Raw genomic sequence first — 12,091 nt, 5'->3', positions numbered from 1 at the left:
TGTTGAACGAGAAGCAAGATCCCAAAGCATTTCATTATGTCAGTTACGGCTGTATGCGATGTACGTGACAAATAAAATTGAATTTGATTTGATTTAATACAGTACAATGTGCAGTATCTGTCCTCCTGTTACTTGGAGTTAGCATAAGGTTGGTATGAATGACCTTGTGTTGCCCCTGTTACTCCTAGTGCTGTGACATGGGCTACCATGCTAGCCTGGCGCGGACCCTCAGGACGTACCTGTCTGCAGAGTACAGCCTGGAAACATCTCGCCACGAGGGCCTGGACCTGCTAGAGGGCACCGTGGATGCCATGGACGTCCGAGGAGACAAGCACAGGGTCATGGACATGTACAGCCAAATCTTCTGCCCACCTGCACGCTTTGAGTACCAGCCACACATGGGGGACGAGGTGAGAGTGGGTGGGTGGGTGTGTGTGTGTGTGTGTGTGTGTGTGTGTGTGTGCATGCATTAGGGATGGAGGGAAGGAGGGGGAGAGAGAGAGAGAGAGAGATGTCTATGCCTCTCTTCCTGCCTATGTTTCAATCTGTCGGTGTCTGTCTGTATCTCTCTCTACCTCTGTATGCTAGGTGTGCCAGGTTAGTGCCCAGCAGCCCGTCCAGACAGAGCTCCTGATGCGCCATCACCAGCTGCAGTCCCGTTTGGCCACCCTCAAGATTGAAAATGAAGAGGTGAGATATGGTGCCCACTATCTTGGGCAAAGCTGGGGCAAGACCTGTGTGAACCTGTAATGACTTGCTTTTAGATGTATCATGTCTATATCCCTCTACCCTTTTAGGAGAAAAAACACAGAATGTGAAAATACAGAATGGTTGGTTGTCAGAGTTCCCCTCCCTGTCTTCTCAGAAATCTATCTCGACAGAAAGCCATTAGGCAACCAATGTGACTCCTGTTCAGTCACATCATGAATGAACTGCAACAGTCACAAGCATACACAAACAGGCGATGTCACATGGGCCTGGCCTTGGACGCTCTAATGATGACAAGCTCATGTTCACTCAGGGCTGTCTATGTCATTACTGGCTGGGAACACATGACCCACACCATCTCCCACAAGCATGCTTAAAGGAGCCTGGACTCTCCATTTCCATCTCAATTATTCACACACACACACACACACACACACACACACACACACACACACACACACACACACACACACACACACACACACACACACACACACACTCACACACACACACATTCCCTGTCACAAACACACAGACACACAGACACACACACACACACACACACACACACACAACACACAACACACACACACACACACACACACACACACACACACACACACACATGCAGATAGCCTTCAGGACTATTGGCCATCATTCATGTTCATGTTTTAGTCTGCAGAGGTTTGACCCCCTCTCATCTCTCATCCCATCTTCTGCCAAGGCAGGACCCCATCACTGCACCCAGGCTCACCGGCCTGGAGCTGGAGGGGCTGGAGTGACTCACACATAAAGGTCACATTCATGTGTGCCTGTCATGTTATGTCTGTTAGTAATACAGAGGTGCTCACTCACTTCCTCTCCATCTCACACGGAACGCAGTTCATCTCCACCACATTATCACGCCTACACACCATCACCTAGGAAATAACCCCCCACTGGGCTGCACTTTCCAGTTGTATGTAACACTAACTCTGTGGCCCACAAAGTGTCTGTATGTATGTAGGTGTGACATTTTCACTTCGACAATAAGTAAAGAATCAGTTGGTGTCCCGTTTGTGCGTACTGTCATACAAAGTATCATGGTTGCCTTTTACAGGGTATTGTACCCTCACCGTCTAATTGTGCAGTTATGAAAGATTGTAATGTGGGAAATGTGTCATTTGGGAAAGGTAAATGGCCAGGTAAGTGACACAAATGTTTTCTCACCCTGCTCTGGGTCTTAGGTGAGGAAAACTCTGGACGCCACGATGCAGACATTGCAGGACATGCTGACAGTGGAGGACTTTGACGTATCTGACGCCTTCCAGCACAGCCAATCAACAGAGTCTGTCAAGTCGGCCTCCTCTGACTCGTACATGAGCAAGGTCAGCGTGGCTAAGAGACGGGCCAACCAGCAGGAGACCGAGGGCTTCTACTTCACAGTGAGTGCTGTGACATACTGGGAACAGGACCTGGTAGTTGCATTTGAAATATTCCATCTGGTTTTATGGATGTACGGAATACTGAGGCTGCTTGGGTTAAGTGTTAGGCACTATGGCTCAGCACTCTCTCTCTCTCTCTCTCTCTCTCTCTCTCTCTCTCTCTCTCTCTCTCTCTCTCTCTCTCTCTCTTCTCTCTCTCTCTCTCTCTCTGTGTTTCATTGTCATCAACAGAAATTCAAAGAGTACCTGAATGGCAGCAACCTCATAGTCAAACTCCAGGCCAAGCATGACCTCCTGAAGCAGACATTAGGAGAAGGTGAGGACTAACATGGTTGATCTATCATTTGGGATCACATCGATCACAATGTCATCAATGAGGAAGTAACCTCTCACCTCTGTTGACTTAAAACATGATTCTGCTTCTGCATAGTTGTATTCCTCTTCAACACAGTAAACTGTAATACATCATGAAGAATATGTATGATATTTCATGTGTGTATCATATATTTTTGCAGTATTTCGTTCAGAGAGCCAAATATGGAAATAGGCAAAATGCTTATTAACTCAGTTTTCTAAGGAACCCATGCAATTCTCAAAAAGCATCCAAGCTGCTGCCTTTTTCCGGGGATTAGTTGTGCTTGGACAGATAGAGGGATTGTGCTGCAAGCTGCTTTACACATGACATGATCCTTGATATGTGTATGAGTCACTGATCAAAGTGTGACACAGTAGTCATTTGTTTGAGCTAAGTGAGCTAGGGACAACATGTGAGATCAACTATGTGAAGAAGATATCATGTAATCTTTCTACTGTACAAACAACCCCCACCCCCTGTCCCCCCCCCCTGTCCCCCCCCCCCCCGCCAACAACCCCCCCTGCCCTTGTTGTCCCTGGATACGTTTTTTACTCCGCTGAGAGCGCCCAGTCAGTCCGCCCCCTCCAGGTCTCTCACACAGTTTCTAGGGCGACCGCTGAATGACCGCTGCTTGGCGGTGAGTCAGGGGCGGTCTATGGCGCTCGCACCATTGAGCCTGTTTGAATAGGAGTCCGCTTTTCTCATAGCGCCCCGCTCCTCCTCCCATCTGCCAGCTCTGTAGGCCCAGGTTTGGCTCTGCCTGCACTCAACCGTGCCACTAACAGTTGTTTTCTTCTCTCTCTCTCTCTCTCTCTCTCTCTCTCTCTCTCTCTCTCTCACACACACACACCCCTCATTTTCTCTCTCCCCTTTTCTTTCTTTCTTTCTTTTAGGGGAAAGGGCTGCCTATGGAACAACAAGGTAAGATGTTCATTGAAAAAGCGCGAGAGAGAAGAAAGTAGGCAGCGGTGTGTAAAATCCTTCCTGTGTTCCTGGAAGGGATGAAGAGATGACGTCACGGAGAAGTGAATAGCAGTTTAGTGTGGAGCTCTCCTCTCTGCCAAGCAAGGGGTTTGAATTCCAAATTAGAGCGAGGCAACTCATGTAGCTCGTCAGTTGATTAATCAACAGGACTTCTGAGGGAACTGGATTTGTGAAAGTGTGGAGCATGATTGGCTCGAAGAGAGAGACCAATCAGTCACCCCAGTGACCAGAAGCACTGCCCTGTTGCACAGTACACATCACAGTACACATCACAGTACACATCACAGTACACATCACAGTACACATCACAGATTGTTGCTTTTTTGCCACAAATCAGTGAGCTCCAAAAAATCATCAGTAGCACAGTAGAAGAGGGACGTAAGACTAGTATTGTTCTAAGCACATATTTATGGCTGCACTCACTGTATCATCCATCATACCCATTGGCTGTCATTATGTTTTTATATTTGTATGTTTTTATGAACTGAACTGATTTAAATTCCCCAGTCATTATGTGACAGCTGTAATAATAGTCTAAGCATACTTCCTATGTGAGTGGCCTTGTGTGCTAGAATAATGTTATGGGTCTCTACTGTGAGTGGAAGGAGAAAATGAAGGATATGCACATCTACTGTACACTGTTGAACTGAAAAAGCATGTTTAATGATTTCATCCATTGACTATATGAAATAGATGTTTCAGTCCTTTCTGTTTCATCCTAGTTAACGTGTATCTACCCCCCACCCCCACCCCCACCCCCAGGCCCCCTACTCTTCCCCCTAAACCCCAGAGAATGTGGAAGCCTAGACCTCGCTCCACTTTTAACCGTAAGCTGTTTAATGGCAATATGGAGACTTTCATCAAGGTACTGGCCCTTCTGTGGTCTCTCCATATGTGTGTTGGTACGCTGGCTTGCTAGCAGCTTTGGAGGTGCTCTCTGTCTGTGACTGCTCTCTTACCCAAACTTCAGCTCATGCACTGACTTTCCCCTTCCTTCATGGCCCTGGCTGTACAGTGGATTAGCCTGACAGCTGGGAAATGTAGTGTTTGTCTTTCAAGAGAAGATAAATTCTTTAGAAGCAAGGTTTGGAGGGTTTGTGGGGTTTGCTTTTGACATTCTTCCTCATGTAGACCACTTGAACTACAACCTCCAGACGTTAAACAAATCCTGGCCACATGCCAGTTGGACTAACACCAACCATGACAGGCACTGAAAATAAACACACATGGCCATATGTCCTCCCTGCATGTCAGGATCAAACAGGGACACACAGACAGAGTGTGTACACAGCAGAGGAGGCCAGGCGCTCCGGCCGTTAGAGCTCTCCTTTCCTTAGTGTCAATCTGTCATATACCTAATACCTCCCAAGGTCCTTACACCCCCATGTCCTCAGGGTCATATTCAATCAATTGCACTGAGTTGGTCTCTGACATAAGTCTATAGCAAAATACGTTTTTCATGTATTGTTAGTATTGAGTGAGCATTGGTTTTTTTCACACAAGTGGATTGTTGATACAGTACCTGAGCCAGGTTTTCAGTGAATACGGCTCTCAGTCCATCAGTTTTTTTCAGTCAGTCTAGCCTCCCAAGACTCCCCACTCAGGGAGTGGGGAGCCTCTACCAGTGTCCCAGTCTCCTCCAGCCTTCCCTAGCCTCCCCCAGCCAGTGTCCCCTCTCTCACCCCACCCAGGTCTCCCAGGCTTGGGCTCTCCTGTCAGACTGGACCCCCCCCCCCTCTCTCTCTCAGCTCTGTCTCCCCTTCCTTCTCTAACCTGTTGTGGTTCTTGCCTGTCTTCCTCTCTCTCTCTGTCCACCTGCTGCAATGCTTTCTGTCCCAGGGGAAGAAGGAATGTCCGCACCCGGATCCAGGTATTATGTCCTAAAGGGAGGGAAGGGATCGAGGAATGTGTGTACTAACCAACGTCTTCCTATCTGCCCCTCTGTCTTGTCTCTATGTGATAACGCTATATGCACTTGAATGTCTCTTCTGCCCTCTGTGGACCTAACATGAATGTTCAGATTATTAAGTGTATTTTGGGTTCATGCTACAAGCTTGTACACCCATGAAGTGTTTATTTCAGGAAATGGGCACTATGCACTATTTCTGTTCAGTTGATATTCTCAGCTGGCATAGTCATTAATATTCAGTTTGCAGTGTCGAGCAATTAATTCAAGCTTCATTCATTTACAGTAGCTCCTAATCAGTTGAGAGTTGCCTTATCTCTCACCCTCTCTGTGTGGCAGGATTCAGGGCAGGCCATACCAGTGGTGGTGGAGAGCTGCGTACGGTACATCAACCTGTACGGTAAGAGGAAGGAACACAATGGTGGATTAATAGATACAGTACTGCATGTATTCATCCATAGACAAGGCTAGGCCTAACCTCCATTGTAGATCTCTATGATGTATCATGATGTGCCTGTTATCTTGGAATTTAGAACATAGAAACATATTCAGTATGATACTGATAGAGGACATGTAGAGGATAATGATTATTAATACTCATGTAGAGGATAGTGATTATTTTGGCTTGATTGTTTGGGCAGTGGATACTCCAGTGACTTATAACGCATGAGCTTCGTCGTAACATGGAGCTCTCTGACAAAATAACCTTTTGGCGTATTCCCAGAGTGCGCAAGTGTTTTGTCAGATATCTTTCCATTTTTACGCTGACTTGGTTTTTTTCCTGCTTGCAGGCCTACAGCAGGAAGGCATATTCCGAGTTCCAGGATCCCAGGTCGAAGTGAACGACATTAAAAATTCATTTGAAAGAGGTCGGTCCCAGCACGGCAGCCTATCTCCTGCCTGATTGTTTTTAAATTGTGTTTGGTCGGCCTCAGAATGCCACAGCCTGTCCCACAGGCCTCTAAAGTGCAGATACATAAAGAGCCCATCTGTCATGTATGACATTATAATGGACATGAAGCCTATTTAAGATGTACAGTACCACATTCTCACGGCAATCGACAACCTTACAAAAATCTCTTATATATATCTCTCTAAATATATATATCTGTTTATATACTGTATCTCTTTATATTTTGTTCTGATCAGAAGTTTTACGTTGATTATCTATCTGTAGAAAAAGCGACGGCACACTTTTCCTACACAGCAGTGTAGTAGGTGTTTTGTTTACATGAGGCCTGTCTGTGTTGCTTCAGTACATGCTACCAGTGTGACTGGATGATTGGCAGGTTGGGTAAATCTGGGCCATGCTCTGCCCCTAGGTGAAGACCCACTGGTGGATGATCAGAGTGATCATGACATCAACTCCGTGGCTGGGGTCCTCAAGCTCTACTTCAGGGGACTGGAGAACCCGATCTTCCCCAAGGAACGATTCCTAGACCTCATGTCCACCATCAGTGAGTACTGGACTAGGGTTGCCTGCAGGATTCATTTGTATATTCTGTAGGGGTCGTACTGTATATATCTTTACTTCTCTCTCTCTCTCTCTCTCTCTCTCTCTCTCTCCTAGAGCTTGAGTCAGGTGCAGAGAGAGCTCATCATCTTCAGCAAATTGTTGTGACTCTCCAGAGGCCCGTCATCATTGTCATGAGATACCTGTTTGCATTTCTCAACCAGTAAGTCTTGCTGTTGTACACACTGTACAAATTGTTGCTCTGGTTCATATACAAAACACGTTTACTGACTTAATTGTTTATTTGAACTTTGGACAATGTTTCTTCCAGTGTATCCCAGTACAGTGATGAGAATATGATGGACCCCTACAACCTGGCTATCTGCTTTGGGCCCACACTAATGCCTATACCAGATGACCACGATCCTGTGAGCTGTCAGGCGCACGTTAATGAGCTCATCAAGACCATTATCATCCACAACGAGGTCATCTTCCCCAGCCTACGTGAGCTGGATGGACCGGTGTATGAGAAGTGCATGTCTGGGGGGGAGGAGTACTGGTGGGTAACTCCCTGTCTTCTCTCTCTTATTGGTCTGTTTCGGCCCCTGATTCATTCCACTGCCATTCATAATCACTGTCTGAATCTGTCTCTCGCTCTCTCTCTCTCTCTCTCTCTCTCTGTCACTCTCTCTGTCACTCTCTCTCTCTCTCCCTCCCTCTCTCTCTCTCTCTCTCTCTCTCCTCCCTCCCCCTTTTTTCCTTCTTTTTCCTTTCAGTGAAAGTCCCCATAGTGAGCCAGGTGCCATTGACGAGGTGGACAACGGCACAGGACCACCCACGAGTGACGACGGTGAGTCTCTAAAGCGTAGAAGTCGTTCAGAATGAGCCCAGGCAATACCTCCTAGAGACGGCTAGACATGCTAGATGAAATATCTGTCACACTGTCAATGCCTCAAGTGCAGAGATAGACTAGCCATGGCTGGTTTTGTTCAAGCTTTTTATAACAGTAAGGGGTGACAATGGCTGCATTCTGATGAGTTTGACGACGCAGGGTGTAGCCCCCAGGGAGCTGTCCTTTAAGAAGGGGCCATCCAGATTGGATGATAGTAGAGCGACAGTGACTGCATTCAGATGAGTATGTCTTATTCCCTCTCCTGCCGTTACAGAGCTGGAGCAGATCGAGGCCATCGCTAAGTTTGACTACATGGGGCGTACCCCCAGGGAGCTGTCCTTTAAGAAGGGGGCGTCCCTGCTACTCTACCTGCGGGCCTCTGAAGACTGGTGGGAGGGTCGTCATAATGGCGTGGACGGACTGATCCCACATCAGTACATTGTGGTCCAGGATATGTGAGTATGAGTTCCTCCCTCGCAGTGGCTTGTCTGAGAACTGCTCAAATGTTACCAATTTACTGGAAAAGGGCCGTCTGTAAGATTGCCATTCTGAAAGAGGTAGTCGTCCGGTCTGACACGGCACCGGTCTGACACAGTGGCCCACATTCTGCTCACTAGCTTTGTCAATGAAAGGACGGTCTTACCCAACGTCCTTGTCCCCCTCTTGGATTAACCATGCCCAAAGTGCATTGGTGTAAACTGTTTGATGGTGCAGTTGGCATGGGCGCCGAGCGCAACAAGGCAAATAAATCCTAATTAGCAATTAGAATAAGAGCTTCTCCTGGACCAACATGAAAGTCAGTCTTTATCTCTGTTCATTCATTCTCTGGATCCCCGCCCAATAGCCAGTCACCATCCGTCACCGGGGGAAAAAGGCATAATTAAACCCTAATTAGGTAGAATGCACACTCATCTTCAGCTAATCCTCGACCTATTGATTCACATCAGAAGGGAGCTCAGGGGATGGTTAAATGGTTTGTTTAATAGTGCCTCGAAGAGGTTAAACATCGTAATGTTTCCTACCTGCAGTTGACATTGGCATGTCATAATGATTTTCATATTGATTACGAGGGATTATTCAAATGTGTTCATATAATAGTTTTCAATAATGCTCAATAGCCAGTGTCGCCAGTTTTACTGCATGAAAAATGTAGGCCTACTTATAAATGTGCACTAATTTAATTCATTCTTATTCAAGTTATCGTGTTGGCTAATAGCCGATGGCCCTCTCCTGTGTCTGTCCTCAGGGACGATGCGTTCTCAGACAGTCTGAGTCAGAAGGCTGACAGTGAGGCCAGCAGTGGACCTCATCAGGAGGACAGAGCCTCCTCCAGGAACGACCGTCACTCACCCTGTGAACACACACCTGAGCACCGCTTCGGAGCTGCGCTGGGAAGGTACAGCAGGCTACACAGGTCATCAAAGACTTGTACATGTGTGGGGGTTCGATTAGTGACTCTATGAGCGGGGTATGTTATGGTTACAGTAGCTATAGGGGGTATGTTATGGTTACAGTAGCTATAGGGGGGTATGTTATGGTTACAGTAGCTATAGGGGGGTATGTTATGGTTACAGTAGCTATAGGGGGGTATGTTATGGTTACAGTAGCTATAGGGGGGTATGTTACAGTACAGTTAGAGTAGTTATCTATATTTGATTAGCTTTCTACTGAATGCGCTACTGATTGTGTTGGCCGGCTGTGTTTGGGCCTACAGGGTGAGGGTGCGATCAGATGGGGCTGCTATGCCCCGCCGTAGGAGTACTGCAGACACCCACAGCCCCCCCAGGGGTAGGGACACCCCCCCAGCGGTCATGCCCCGCCCTTGCAGCCCTCACAAGATGGCTGTCAGCAGGAGCCATATGGACAGTCCAGAGAAGCGCTGCCTCACCACGTTTGGTAGTGCCGGCAGTATCAACCACCCGGACAGAAAGACTTTCGCCGATGGCCAATCCCCAAGACCGTCACCTGGCTCCACTCGCCATGGTAGCCTAGGAGACCACAAATCACTGGAGGCTGAGGCTCTGGCTGAGGTGAGCCTAATCATTACAATCAGCTCTTTATTTTTCCTGGAAATTGATCAAAATACAAAAGTAAACACAATTGATTCATCATCGTCAGCCGTGACCAAATATAGTCTTTGTTTTGCATGACTTAGTAGCTAACAATGTTTCTGACAGTGTGGCCAATCTAGGAGTTATGCACTAATAGAGCTAATGAGGACCCTCTCCTCCCTGTGGCACAGTAATATGCAGCCCAGCCAGGACTGGTGGATCCAGGCAGAAGCAGTGGGGGACAGCTCTAATTACTCCTCACAGTCTGTTAGCCGTTAGCTCCATAATGTCACTCCCTCTGAGTGCTTAATTAGAGAGAAAAGGCCTTTGTTAAGTGTTGCATCCATTTTCTAACCCCTACTTTTAATAATACACTATTTGGATTCTGTATTGAGCAATTGGGGTTTCAGAGTTCTGAACAGGTCAGAGCAGAATGAGTCTGAATAGGCAATTTTTGCCGAGCTTTCTCTCTTTCTTTAATTCAGGCATAGTTTCTTAGAGAGGGTGTCTAATGAATACGTAGGCCTAAGGAATGCTTCCTAATGTCAGTGTTGTGTGACTCTCTGTGTGTGGCAGGATATAGAGAAGACCATGAACACAGCTCTACATGAGCTGCGTGAGCTGGAGCGTCAGAACGTGGCCAAGCACGCCCCTGACGTGGTACTGGACACCCTTGAGCCCCTGAAACACCCGGCAGGAGCCCCCGAGCCCCCAGGCAGCCCCCTCCACACCATGGTGATCCGTGACCCAGACGCCGCCCTGCGCCGCAGCAGCAGCAGCTCCTCCTCCGAGACCATGATGAGCACCTTCAAACCAGCAATGTCAACACGGCGCCCCAGCGCCCCCCTGAGGCCACCACCAGTCAGGCCCGTTCGGCCCGCCCCTCTTCAGAGCCAGCACCATAGTCAAGGCCCGGGACCGGGCCAGCACCATGGCCAGGGACAGGGTCAGCACCGGACCAGCAGCTCCAGCTCATCAGGGCTGGGCAGTCCAGGCTTTACCCCCACAGACAGGGGGTTCCCTAAGGCCCCCTCCCCGTCTCCATCCACCTCCTCTTCCTCCTCAGACAAACAGGGAAACATGTAGCCTGATCAGCTAAGGACTGGTGCTGACTGATCACCATCATCATCATCATCATCATCACCCTTATCCCCCCCCTGTGATACACTGAAACCTCATCTGAGTGAATATCGACCACTAATAGAACATTGTTTTGCCAATCTATATGATGATTGCTGGTTTTCTGACAGCTGCACGTCTACCCATATTGACTTGTCTATTGTCATCGGAGCTCATGATAGACTCAAACAGTATCATTCAGAAACGTGACTCTATGATAATCATTTTACAGAATGTTTCTACCCCTCTACTCTTTGTGGTAGGCTGTCACAGGACCTGGTCAAAAGGATACACTGGATAATTCTTCCTTCCTTTACTGATGTACTAGTTTCTCTGAATAACGCACCATCTCAAATGAAAGCTTTTTGCCGTATGAAGCAACTGGGATCTTGGGCTGTCTGGCAGATGTGTGAGACATAATATAATCCTCTCTCTCTATCTTGAGATTAGCCTTGTTACCTCAAGAAAAACAGCAAACACCTTCTCTTGACCCAGTCTGAGAGAATGTTGCACTGATTAGGTCATTATGTATGGGTTACTGTATGAACCTGTACCGGTAGGTCCTGCATCTCTGATAGAATCAGAGTATATGAAGAGCATCTGTGGAGTTTACTTGAGAAACTAGTTTGCACACTAAATTCCGGCTCATTGTTTGTGAGAGTTGTACAGTATATAGATGGGCTTGCTTGCTTAAGGTGGTGTTCCGTGTCTTATAAGGGATTATCAGCAAACACATATTTAAAGTGTAATAGGTACATTTGGATTGAAAATATGCATAAAGTTTAAAAACTCTGTATGAATAACATGGTATGGTAGAGACAGGATATATTGTCATTCATAAGTGTGTAGATTTTGTAACCCTTAACCTTGCACAGGCATTAACAGAACAAGAGAATAAATATGGGGAATCCTTACAGTGTATACAAGGTCCTCTTGATACTGTACTGACTCTTTTGTTCTTTCCTAGATTTGTCTTTTTTATAAATCTATTGATATCAGTTTTAAGATTTTAGCAAAGGAAAGTAAGAAATAAGACTAATGTAGTCTCACTTCAACCAACCAGCTTGTGACTACTTTGTATTAACAGACAGCTACACATATGACAACCTTCTACAGACAGTCAACTGGTTTCTGTCTGCGGCAATGTCCTTTTCTTCCATCCATTACACTGACACCTTGTGGTGGTAAGGTGCATGTCC

General features: G+C 47.0%; 1 protein-coding gene across 1 annotated transcript in view; it reads left to right on the top strand.

The window, feature by feature from the left end:
• Positions 1 to 11,828, top strand: part of LOC310803870 (SLIT-ROBO Rho GTPase-activating protein 3-like) — a 31,734-nt gene extending 19,906 nt beyond the window's left edge. The window contains exons 8-23 of the mRNA XM_083668819.1: positions 189 to 410; positions 589 to 690; positions 1,935 to 2,132; positions 2,364 to 2,448; positions 3,381 to 3,408; positions 4,234 to 4,336; positions 5,717 to 5,777; positions 6,169 to 6,246; positions 6,700 to 6,834; positions 6,948 to 7,053; positions 7,162 to 7,389; positions 7,607 to 7,680; positions 7,997 to 8,177; positions 8,969 to 9,118; positions 9,437 to 9,752; positions 10,350 to 11,828. Coding sequence (XP_083524945.1) covers positions 189 to 410; positions 589 to 690; positions 1,935 to 2,132; positions 2,364 to 2,448; positions 3,381 to 3,408; positions 4,234 to 4,336; positions 5,717 to 5,777; positions 6,169 to 6,246; positions 6,700 to 6,834; positions 6,948 to 7,053; positions 7,162 to 7,389; positions 7,607 to 7,680; positions 7,997 to 8,177; positions 8,969 to 9,118; positions 9,437 to 9,752; positions 10,350 to 10,859 — 2,577 coding nt within the window. The 3' untranslated portion in view covers positions 10,860 to 11,828. The remainder of the gene's footprint in view (positions 1 to 188; positions 411 to 588; positions 691 to 1,934; positions 2,133 to 2,363; positions 2,449 to 3,380; positions 3,409 to 4,233; positions 4,337 to 5,716; positions 5,778 to 6,168; positions 6,247 to 6,699; positions 6,835 to 6,947; positions 7,054 to 7,161; positions 7,390 to 7,606; positions 7,681 to 7,996; positions 8,178 to 8,968; positions 9,119 to 9,436; positions 9,753 to 10,349) is intronic.
• The last annotated feature ends 263 nt before the right edge of the window (positions 11,829 to 12,091 follow it).

This window comes from Argentina silus (assembly GCF_951799395.1).
Source record: "Argentina silus genome assembly, chromosome: 4".
Classification (NCBI taxonomy): Eukaryota; Metazoa; Chordata; class Actinopteri; order Argentiniformes; family Argentinidae; genus Argentina; species Argentina silus.
This window is presented reverse-complemented; position numbering and strand designations above follow the sequence as displayed.